General features: G+C 43.2%; 1 protein-coding gene across 1 annotated transcript in view; it reads left to right on the forward strand.

The window, feature by feature from the left end:
• Positions 1 to 4,344: 4,344 nt before the first annotated feature.
• The window catches only part of LOC136627225 (uncharacterized), a 28,337-nt gene continuing 19,793 nt past the window's right edge, over positions 4,345 to 12,888 (forward strand). Inside the window, exons 1-3 of the mRNA XM_066602156.1 lie at positions 4,345 to 4,504; positions 11,116 to 11,307; positions 12,207 to 12,395. Coding sequence (XP_066458253.1) covers positions 4,345 to 4,504; positions 11,116 to 11,307; positions 12,207 to 12,395 — 541 coding nt within the window. The remainder of the gene's footprint in view (positions 4,505 to 11,115; positions 11,308 to 12,206; positions 12,396 to 12,888) is intronic.

The raw sequence follows: 12,888 nt of genomic DNA on the forward strand, positions 1-12,888 counted from the left end.
ACAGGAGATGTCCACTAGGCATTAATAAGCCACAAAGCATCTCTTCTCATATGGGCCTCAGCCATCTACACATCCTCGTGTAACAGTAGAAAGAACCGGATGCATTCAACAATATGTATGCAAACATCTCTCTCATGCAGAGGGTAAGTATAGATGTAGAAACAGGAGAAGTAAATACCAGGATGCCTCCATTACTGCAATAGACATGTAAGCCCCAGGAGGGGGTTATCACTTGTAGATGATCAGTTTACATGAAGATACATTAGATTTACTTAGAGCAAATCGACACAACCTTAGAAAATAAGATCCATATAACATTATCAGAAGGATGGATAGATGAACCGTACAGATGAGAACCTCATCAACATGTGATCTCAAACCCAACAAAGGAAGTCAGGAGTGATTGGTGGAGAAATGGATCCCTGATCATGTGTGTGTGTGTGTATATATGTATATATATATATATATATATATATATATATATATATATATATATATATATATATATACAGGATATAAAGGAGCAACAGCACATAACTAGATCTTAAATGAAGGCAGAAAAAGAAAGATGCCCATTGAGGCCCCTAGGTGAACAACATCCCATCTGTAGATCCAAGTGCTTTCTTTTCTCAGGAGTTCAGTACCCCTAAATGTAACCGTATCAGGGTCGTTGTAATAACAGTTAGGTACATGAATCGCTCGGCTCGTGTGTTCTTCCCTTCTTATATTCCCAATATGGGCCAGAATCCGTCGTCTCAGCTATTGCCTCGTCTTCCCAATACAGTCAAGAAGACATGGGCAGTTGCCAGATACATTACTCCACCTGACCTACGGTTCATAAAATCTCTTATATCATAACATATACCCGTTGAGGAGCTTCTAAAGGTAGAACCCCTTTGATATACCTGTGGGCTTTATAATGTGTGCAGGCGAAGCATCTGTTAATTGGGTCAGACGCTAGCCACGTTGATGTTAAAGATTCCTGTACAAAGTGGCTATGTACAAGACGGTCCCGCAGATTACGGCCTCTTGTGTAGGTGATCATCAGTCGCTCCAAGAGACATAAGGCCAAATCCTTATCTCTTGGCAAGACATTCCAGTACTTCTCGATCGTTCCCCTCACTTCCTTAGCATGATCATCAAAAGTACCAATTCTGCCTACAAACTTGCTGTTCTCTTTGCGTTTGGGATTTGCAGCCAAAATCATCTCTCTCTTGATGTTGTCCACTGCACTACGGGGCTGGACCGTGATTTCTCTAGGGTGCCCCCTATTGGCAAATCTCTCAATGATCCCATCAGCTTTTTCTCTGTATTCAGCGTCACTGGAGCAATGTCAACAAATTATTCGTTGCAGTGGGTTTTCTGAACACGGTGGTCTCTAAGACGCCCGTTCCTTTTTTTTGTTATACGGAGATCCAGGAAGGTCAAAGTACAGGGATTAATCTCAGCAGTGAAAAAAAGGACAAGTTTGTTGATATTCAGGTGTTTCACAAACTTATAAAAGTCGTCTGTCCGTCCTAACCATAGGATAAAGACATCATCAATGTAATGGATCCAAAGATCCCCCTTCACTGTCCAGCACTTGTTACTCTTGTTGTACACACATTTCTCCTCCCACCAGCCCAGGTTGGCTACATGGGGCCACATGGGCTCCCCATGGCCATCCCCCTGAGTGGGTGGAAGATTTTCCCATCAAACAGGAAATAACTGTGTTCCAAAATGAATGAGAGGAGTTGGACCAACAGCTCATTATGTGCCGCATACTGTGTGCCCCTGTGATTTAAGTAATAGGCTATTGCCTTAATACCTCCAGAAAGCAGGATGGAACTGTAGAGCGACTCAACATCAAGACTAACAAGTTTAACTTCCAATGAAATAGAGATGCCTGCAAGGCCTCTGAGTACCTCTGTGGTGTCTGTAATGTACGAGGGCAAAGCCTCAATGAATGGCCTCAAGATGGTATCCAAATATATGCTCACACCTTCCGTCAGATTTCCAATCCCCGAAACAATGGGCCTGACCTTTGGAGGTAAGAGGCTTTATGGACTTTGGGCAAGCCGAAGAACGTGGCTATCTGCGACTCTTGGGGACAAACGAATGAAAATTTCTTCTTATTAATTAGATGTTCCTCCTTAGCAGGTAGCAAGATCTCCTTCACGGTCTTCAAGAAGAGATCTGTAGGGTTCTGTGTCAATCTAGAGAAGTTGTTAGTGTCCTTCAACATTTTCATGCACATATCTCTATATGCATTGCAGTCCAACATGTAGATGTTTCCCTCTTTATTAGAGGGTTTTATGGACACATCACTCTCAATTTGAATAAGCGCCTTCTTATCCATTCAGGTATTTATAGCCAACAGTAGCGGAGCTCATTACATACAGATATATACAGCTACCACTAGAAGGAGCACAATACATACAGATATATACAGCTACCGCTAGGGGGAGCTCACTACATGCAGCCACCGCTAGGGGGAGCTCACTATATACAGATATATACAGTCACCACTAGGAGGAGCTCAATACATGCAGATATATACATCCACCACTAGGGGGAGCTCACTACATAGAGATATATACAGCCACCGCTAGGGGGAGCTCACTATATACAGATATATACAGCCACCACTAGGGGGAGCTCACTACATAGAGATATATACAGCCACCGCTAGGGGGAGCTCACTACATACAGATATATACATCCACCACTAGCGGGAGCTCACTATATATGGATATATATAGCCACCACTAGGGGGAAGCTCACTACATACAGATATATACAGTCACCACTAGGGGGAGCTCACTACATACAGATATATATAGCCACCACTAATGGAAGTCACTACATACAGATATATACAGTCACCACTAGGGGGAGCTCACTACATACAGATATATACAGCCACCACTAGGGGGAACTCACTACATACAGATATATACATCCACCACTAGCGGGAGCTCACTATATATGGATATATAGAGCTGCCACTAGAGGGAGTTCACTACACACAGATATATACAGCCACCACTAGGGGAGCTCACTACATACAGATATATACAGTCACCACTAGGGGGAGCTCACTGCATACAGATATATACAGTCACTACTAGTGGGAGTTCACTACATACAAATATATACAGCCACCACTAGGAGGAGCTCACTACATACAGATATATACAGCCACCACTAGGGGGAGCTCACTACATAGAGATATATACAGCCACCACGATGGGGAGCTCCCTGCATACAGATATATACAGTCACCACTAGGGGGAGCTCACTACATACAGATATATACAGCCACCACGATGGGGAGCTCCCTGCATACAGATATATACAGTCACCACTAGGGGGAGCTCACTACATAGAGATATATACAGCCACCACGATGGGGAGCTCCCTGCATACAGATATATACAGTCACCACTAGGGGGAGCTCACTACATACAGATATATACAGCCACCACGATGGGGAGCTCCCTGCATACAGATATATACAGTCACCACTTGGGGGAGCTCACTACATACAGATAAATACAGCCACCACTAGGACGAGTTCATTACATACATATATGCAGCCACCATTAGGGGGAGCTCACTACATACAGATATATACAGACACCACTAGGGGGAGCTCACCACATACAGATATATACAGCCACCACTAGGGGGAGGTCACTACACACAGATATATACAGCCACCACTAGTGGGAGCTCACTACATACAGATATATACAGCCACCACTAGGGGGAGCTCACTAAACACAGATATATACAGCCACCACTAGTGGGAGCTCACTACATACAGATATATACAGCCACCACTAGGGGGAGCTCACTAAACACAGATATATACAACCACCTCTAGGGATCGCTCACTACATACAGATATATACATCCACTACTAGAGAGAGCTCACTACATAGATATATATATATATATATAGCCACCACCAGGGGGAACTCACTACATACAGATATATACAGCCACCACTAGAGGGAGCTCATTACATACAGGTATATACAGCCACCACTAGCAGGCGCTCATACAGATATATACAGCCACTACTAGAGGGAGCTCACTACATACAGATATATACAGTCACCACTAGTGGGAGCTCACTACATACAGATATATACAGCCACCACTAGGGGGAGCTCATTACATACAAATATATACAGCCACCACTAGCAGGCACTCATACAGATGTACACGGCTCCTGCTGCTACATTCATGTCAAAGAGAAATGCCTTCCTCCCGTGTTTTGTGCCTCGTCTTCCTCCCTCATCTGATCACATCTTTCTCCTCCCAGGTGTTTGCCGTAAAGCCTCTCCGTGGACGCATATGGTGGATTTCCCGGGGAACTTCACGGAGATCTCAGTGAACAGTTCTGTGGTCGTCTCCTGTCAGACGGGATATAGGAAGAAGAATATCACACTGCAGTGTCGGGAGAAGTCCGGGCAGTTCCTCCTGTCCCCAGCGGATGGCGACACCCCTTGTGTCGGTGGGTTCTGCTCTTGTATTCTTCTTGCAGAATATTTCATCAATTTCTTGTTTCATCAGCAGAGGGAAGGGGGGGGGGGGGGTTAATAAATGGTTCATACTCTGAGTGGGGCCACAGGGTTCAGTATTAGGCCCCGTTCTATTCAATATATTTATCAGTGATCTTATAGGGGGGCTGCACAGTAAAATATCAATATTTGCAGATAACACAACACTATACAATATAATTAATACAAAGGAGAACAATGTGCAGCTACAAATGGACCAAGATAAGTCAGGGGCTTGGGGGGGGGGGGGGGGGGGGGCGGGAATGTCAAATGAAGTTCACTGTGGATAAATGTAAGGTTCTGCACATGGGCAGGAGAAACGGATGTTACCAATATACACTAAATGGGGTACAGCTAGGGAAAAGACCTGGGGGTACTAGCAGACTGTAGATGTAACAGGAGTAGCCAATGCCAGTCAGCTGCTGCAAAAGCTAATAAAGTCTTGGGGTGCATTAAAAGAGGTATAGGGGCGAGAACATTATCCTCCCACTATATAAGGCACTTGTCAGGCCCCACATGGAATACTGCGCACAGTTCTGGTCACCGATGCTCAGGAAAGATGTTACAGTATTGTAGGGGGTTCAAAGAAGGGCAACTAAACTAATACATGGAATGAAGGGACTGGAATACCCAGAGAGGCACCAAAACTGGGATTATTCACCCCGGAAAAAAGACGGCTAAGGGGCGACCAAATAACTGTATAAATCCATGAGGGGACGATACAAGGATCCCTGCCAGGATCTGTTTATACCCAGGACTGCGACGGTAACAAGAGGGCATCCGCTACGTTTAGAAGAATGCAGGTTTCATCACCAAGACAGAAAAGGGTTTTTTACTGTAAGAGCAGTGAGACTGTGGAACTCTCTGCCTGAGGACGTGGTGATGGCAGGATCCATAGAGGAGTTTAAGAGGGACTTGATGTCTTTCTAGAGCGGAAGGATATTACAGGATATAAATCTAAGGGTAATTGTTAACCCTTTGCAATCCAATTTTGGATTCAGGGTTTCCTAGGGGGCTTTCTCTTTCTGCCATTATACAATGGCACCATCTGCTGGCTAGAGCCAATCCTGCTTTATGGGACATCCGGAGAGGCCCTCCGACAACAAAGCTGTCAGTAATGTACAGTAAGAATACCCTGACGGACATTTTCCGTCGGCTGAGCTGTACAGGCTTTAATCAGAATGTCTTTAGACATCAGACAGTGGATTGGAAAGGGTTAATCCGGGTATATAGGCAGGTAGGAACTATTAGGGGTTGGTCCAGGGAACAGTCTGATTGCCATTAGGGAGTCGGGAAGGAATTTTTTCCCCAAAAGGGCTAATTGGCGTCTGGCCTTGGGGTTTTTTACCTTGCTCTGGATCAACAACACAGGAGGATAAACAGGCTGGACTAGCTGGACAATGTCTTCATTCAGCCTTACGAACTATGTTCTATGTATAATAAAAGGAAAAAACTGCTTTGCTCTCCTCGGGAAAAAAAGAAGAAAATAACTTCAAGCGAATTTATTAAAAGTCAAAGAGCGACGCGATTCGGCGCACTACAGTCGCCTTTTTCCAGCTCGATCATAAAAATCCAATACAGGCTTACATTTATAGACATAAAACATACTCACATGCAGCGACCGGCTACGTAGACGCCGGAAACAATCAGCCGTGCTTACAGCGGGGGCGGGAGCGCTCCTCCCCATAGGACGCATACGTCATGATCGGCGTCAGCGTGAGGAGACGTCACATGGAGCGCAATAAGCGTTCCATGTATTCAAATAAAACTTTATTCAGAGCCGTCAAAGAGACAAGAACACGGCACTTTTCAAACCTCCCGTGACACACTCATATACCAGTGTCGTATCGGACCATCGTCGATCTAAAATAGTAACGAAATAATTCACAATTCATAACGACGAAATAAATGTAAAATCTAAATAAACATTAATAACCAATGATGTCATCGTGGGTGATAAAAATTCAAACCCTTGCGCATTGATAAATCAATAAATGATCGCGCTACTAAACAAAGAGCGCTCTGGAATACAAGTATTTAAACTGCACATTACAATTTAAGAAGAAATGCTGAATCTTCTCTAATACTTCATTAAGGCCAAATAGGGTCAGGCTGTTCAGCCGATGGATCCGGTGCATTTCTTTTTTTCTTAATGTACTGATGGATTTCACATCGATACATTCCAGTGGTGACAATCATATCGGAAAAGTCACCTTTTGGCTGCATTCACACGAACGTATATCGGCTCGGTTTTCACGCCGAGCCGATATACGTTGTCCTCATGTGCAGAGGGGGGAGGATGAAGAGCCAGGAGCAGGAACTGAGCTGCCTCCCCCTCTCTGCCTTCTCTCCGCCCCTCTGCACTATTTGCAATGAAAGGAGGTGGGACAGGGGTGGGGCTAAGTTATGCTGAATTGGCCCCGCCCCCACCCCACCTCTACCCATTGCAAATAGGGCAGAGGGGTGGAGAGGAGGCAGAGAGGGGGCGGGAGCTCAGTTCCTGCTCCTGGCTCTTCCACCCCCCCCCCCCTGCACACGAGGACAACGTATATCGGCTCGGCGTGAAAACCGAGCCGATATACGTTCGTGGGAATCCACCCTTATGAACATCATTGAAATGCTTTGACAGACTGTGCGTTCGCAGATTATTCTTTATGTTTAACCGAAGATTGTTAATGCGTGTTTGTAACTTATTGATGGTTCTGCCGAGATATTTTAGTTTACAGGGACATTCAATGAGGTAAATTACTTGCGAAGTATTGCATGCCATATGTTGTAAAATAGGGATTTTAATTTGATTATAATCAACGTTGGTTCTTTTATGTGCGATGACTGCGCAGCATCTGCCTTTATTATGGGAACATTTGTAACTACCTCATTTTTTAGAGCCGGTGGTTTTTAGTTTTCTTCTTTTTTTATCCGGATTTGAAGGGGCGATGAGATTCTGTAATTAAATATGTCTTTTAAAAATTAGCGACGGATTTTTATCTAGATCTCCTGATAGAAAAGGATCATTTAGCAGGATCGGCCAATATTTTTTTTTTAAATGCTTCTAATTGAAGCATTATCATTATTATACCAAGTAATAAAAGAAGGGTTTTTATTTTTAAAACTTTTTTTTATTATTTTTAGAGGAATTTTTTTACCAGATTTGTAGCAACATTATCATTAGTGACTAATTTACTGAACGCATCGTCTATAATTTGTGATGAATAATTTTTTTCTTTAAAACGTTTTTTTAAAATTAAAGCCTGTTCTTGGAAATCAGAATCAAGGGTACTATTGTGCCGTATGCGTTGCAATTGACCGTAGGGGATATTTTGTTTCCAGTGCCTCGCATGACAACTACAAAAATCAAGGTATGAGTTTTTATCCACTTTCTTAAAATGATGTTTTAGTTATTATTTTAGAATTATCGTGCATTAAAACTAAATCTAAAAATATAATATAATCCCGGGTAAAAGTACTCGTAAACATTTAATTATGATTATTACTATTAAGACCATCAATATATGCATAAAGACGAGCTGCAGACCCTCCCCATATAATTAAAATGGCGTCAATAAATCTTTTATAAAAAATAATATTAGTATCAGAAATGTAATTTTTTTCTAAATTACCCATAAAAAAATTAGCTAAAGCCGGCGCAAATTTACAGCCCATTGCTGTCCCGAGTGACTGTACATAAAAAGTGTTTTTATATAAAAAATAATTATTTTTTTAAATAAAATCAATAGCTTTTAATAAAAACGTTTTTTGGCTTGGGGGCATTAAAAAAATCATTAACAGCTAAAAGGCCTAAATCATGGGGGATATTAGAATATAATGACTCCACGTCTAATGTACAAAAAATATAATCCTCTTGCCAAGTAAAATCATTAATTAAAATAAGTAAATGGCCCGTGTCTCTCAGGTGGGTTGGAAGAGATAAAACGTATTTTTGAAGGAGTCTATCGATGTGTTCGACCACTCTGCTCGTGATGGAATTTACTCCGGCTATGATTGGCCGTCCCGGGGGATCTAATTGGTTCTTATGTATTTTCGGCAAATGATACATAAATGGAATATCGGGTTCGATAGAGGTAATATATCGGCCCTCATTTTTAGTCTGTCCGTTTATTGAGATGCCTTCATCAATTAAAATGTTTAAATTATTTGTGATCTGATTAGTCGGGTCACTGGACAAAGTTTTATATGTATTAATGTTATGTAAAATATCTAAATTTACTCGGTCCTAACGTTCGTAATCCATTAAGACTATCCCCCCCCCCCCTTTATCGGCGCATTTAATAACTAGATTACAATTATTACGGAAATCGTCTAAAACATTTTTTTCTTTAAAGGGGTTGTCCCGCGCCAAAACGTTTTTTTTTTTTTTTCAATAGCCCCCCCGTTCGGCGCGAGACAAACCCGATGCAGGGGTTAAAAAAGAAAACCGGATAGTGCTTACCCGAATCCCCGCGCTCCGGTGACTTCTTACTTACCTGGTGAAGATGGCCGCCGGGATCTTCACCCTCGGTGGACCGCAGGTCTTCTGTGCGGTCCATTGCCGTTTCCAGCCTCCTGATTGGCTGGAATCGGCACGTGACGGGGCGGAGCTACAAGGAGCCGCTCTCCGGCACGAGCGGCCCCATTCAGAAAAGAAGAAGACCGGACTGCGCAAGCGCGTCTAATCCGGCGATTAGACGCTGAAAATTAGACGGCACCATGGAGACGAGGACGCTAGCAACGGAGCAGGTAAGTGAATAACTTCTGTATGGCTCATAATTAATGCACAATGTACATTACAAAGTGCATTAATATGGCCATACAGAAGTGTATACCCCCACTTGCTGCCGCGGGACAACCCCTTTAAATTACCGGCTTCACATAATTTAGTAAAATGGTTTAACATATTATAATAAAAGGACTCTAAAAGGGACCCTTTATTTCGGTCGGGTAAAAATGACTTTTAGGTTTTAAATCTGTCGGGATCGGGTCGTTAAGATCAAAGTCTGTAAAAGCTTCACTGGCTGAACCTTCTCATTAATAATATAATACTTATTCAGTGTAATTTTACGTAAAAACTGGTTTAAATCAATAAATAATTCAAATAAATTAGATTTTCCGGAAGGACAAAACGAAAGTCCTTTACTTAAAAGATCAAACTCATTTTTTAACAACACGTGACTAGATAGGTTACATATACCTTCTGTAGCGGCTAATTGGGGACTAATTTCCGTGTCCGGATCCAGACTGTTTTTTGTTGTTTTTTATTAAATCTTTTACCTCTCCTTTTGCCTCTCCTCCTAGGGAATTTTTGGGGGGGTTTAGAATGGAAGGTTGAAAGAAGTGTACTATCTTTGATCGTGTTACAGGGGGTGTGGTCAAATTTATTGTTTTTTTCTTTTTATGGGTACTGTTTTGGGGTTCAGAGAGGATATTAAGTTTGTTATGTTACTATGTATGTTTTCTGTATATTATCCATACAGATATATATATCCACCACTAGGAGGAGCACACTACATACAGATGTATACAGCCACCACTAGTAGGAGCTCCCTGCATACAGATATATACAGCCACCACTAGGAGGAGATCACTACATACAGATATATACAGCCACCACTAGGGGGAGCTCACTGCATACAGCTATATACAGCCACCACTAGACGGAGCTCACTGTATACAGCTATATACAGCCACCACTAGGGGGAGCTCCCTGCATACAGCTATATACAGCCACCACTAGGAGGAGCTCCCTGCATACAGCTATATACAGCCACCACTAGGGGGAGCTCACTGTATATAGATTGTAGCGGTGCATTACACAGACTGACTTGCAGAGTGTGCTAGTCAGGCATTCTAATACCTGCAAGAAGGAAAGAAAGGGTTAATACCCTAGTTGTAGCAAGAATTGGTTACAAAAGAGGCAGCCGTGCAGGAAGCATGGAGGGAAGACCAATGGAGCAGAGCTGAGGTGCTGCAGGCTGGGGGCCTAGCAGAGGCTGGAGTCTGAGAGGGGCGACAACCCGGGACTCACACCCAACTGGGGTGCATATGGACTGTGTATATTGATGTTGGATGATATTGCTCTGTTTTGTGATTGTGGTGATGACAAATAAAGGCTGGCAGGAGCCAGATAAAGAAATCCACATCTCCTGAGCAGTTTCTACACGTGTGATGTGCCATTTCCATGTGCAAGAGGTCGGCGATCCTCAGACAAATGTACCCCGGCTTGCTACAAGATATATACAGCCACCACTAGGGCAAGCTCACTGCATACAGATATATACAGCCACCACTAGGGGGAGCTCATTGCATACAGATATATACAGCCACCACTAGGGGGCGCTCACTGCATACAGATATATACAGCCACCACTAGGGGGAGCTCACTACATACAGATATATACAGCCACCACTAGCAGGCGCTCATACAGATGTACCCGGCTCCCATTGAACTCTATAATGAATCTGTCTCCTTGAGCTCCTGCTGCTACATTCATGTCACAGAGAAATGCCTTCCTCCCGTGTTCTGTGCCTCGTCTTCCTCCCTCGTCTGATTACATCTTTCTCTTGCCAGGTGTTTGCCGTAAAGCCTCTCCGTGGACGCATATGGTGGATTTCCCGAAGTACTTCACGGAGATCTCAGTGAACAGTTCTGTGGTCGTCTCCTGTCAGACGGGATATAGGGAGAAGAATATCACACTGCAGTGCCGGGAGAAGTCCGGGCAGTTCCTCCTGTCCCCAGCGGATGGCGACACCCCTTGTGTCGGTGGGTTCTGCTCTTTTATTCTTTCTGCAGAATAACTCAGCAATTTCTTGTTTCATCAGTATAATATTCTGTATATTATCCATGCAGATATATATATATATATATATATATATATATATATATATACAGCCACCACTAGGGGGAGCTCACTACATACATATATATACGGTCACCACTAGGGGGAGCTCACTACATACAGATATATACAGCCATAACTAGGGGGAGCTCACTACATACAGATATATATAGCCACCACTAGGGGGAGCTCACTACATACAGATATATACAGACACCACTAGAGGAAGTTCACTACATACACTTGTGTATATATAGCCACCACTAGGGGGAGCTCAATTCATACACTTGTGTATATATAGCCACCACTAGGGGGAGCTCACTTCATACATTTGTGTATATATAGCTACCACTAGGGGGAGCTCACTTCATACACTTGTGTATATATAACCACCACTAGGGGCAGCTCATTACACACACTTGTGTATATATAGCCACCATTAGAGGGAGCTCACTACATACACTTTTGTATATATAGCCACCACTAGGGGGAGCTCACTACATACACTTGTGTATATATAGCCACCACTAGGGGGAACTCACTACAAACAGATATACATTTATATATATACACAGCCACCACTAGGGGGAGCTCACTACATACAGATATATACAGCCACCACTAGGGGGAGCTCACTACATACAAATATATACATCCAATACTAGCAGTCGCTCATACAGATGTACATGGCTCCCATTGAGCTCCATAATGAATCTGTCTCCTTGAGCTCCTGCTGCTACATTCATGTCACAGAGAAATCCCTTCCTCCCGTGTTCTGTGCCTCGTCTTCCTCCCTCATCTGATTACATCTTTCTCTTGCCAGGTGTTTGCCGTAAAGCCTCTCCGTGGACGCATATGGTGGATTTCCCAGAGAACTTCACGGAGATCTTAGTGAACAGTTCTGTGGTCGTCTCCTGTCAGCAGGGATATAGGGAGAAGAATATCACACTGCAGTGTCGGGAGAAGTCCGGGCAGTTCCTCCTGTCCCCAGCGGATGGCGATCATTGTATTGGTGAGGGCGGACTCAGGAGCTTTATCATTTTCTAGCATTTTATGCCTTTTTATAAACCTATCACCTCCTGCTCCCAAACTCAGAGGAAGCAGAGACATCCAATTATAGTACAGCTCTATGGGAGACACGCAGAAGGGTAACCACCATTCTTTACATTGCAGGCTGCATCCGGAGTACTAGTAGTTTACAGCCTATGACAACTATAATTGTGCTACAGTTTGGAGCTTATTTAATATTTTATTTACAACATCAAGATAAAAGACAGATGTAGAAACAATTCCGTCTGCCTGCACCCACCACTAGAGGGAGCTCCCTGTATACAGCTAAATACAGCTACCACTACGTGAAGCTCCTTCTATACAGATAAACAGAACCACTACTAGGGGAGTTCACTGATTGCTGATATGTACAGCCACCGCTAGGGTGAGCTCGCTGTATACAGAAATATACAGCTATCACTAGGGGAGCTCACTACATACAGATATATACAGAC

The sequence above is a fragment of the Eleutherodactylus coqui genome, chromosome 5 (assembly GCF_035609145.1).
Source record: "Eleutherodactylus coqui strain aEleCoq1 chromosome 5, aEleCoq1.hap1, whole genome shotgun sequence".
In the NCBI taxonomy this organism is placed as follows: Eukaryota; Metazoa; Chordata; class Amphibia; order Anura; family Eleutherodactylidae; genus Eleutherodactylus; species Eleutherodactylus coqui.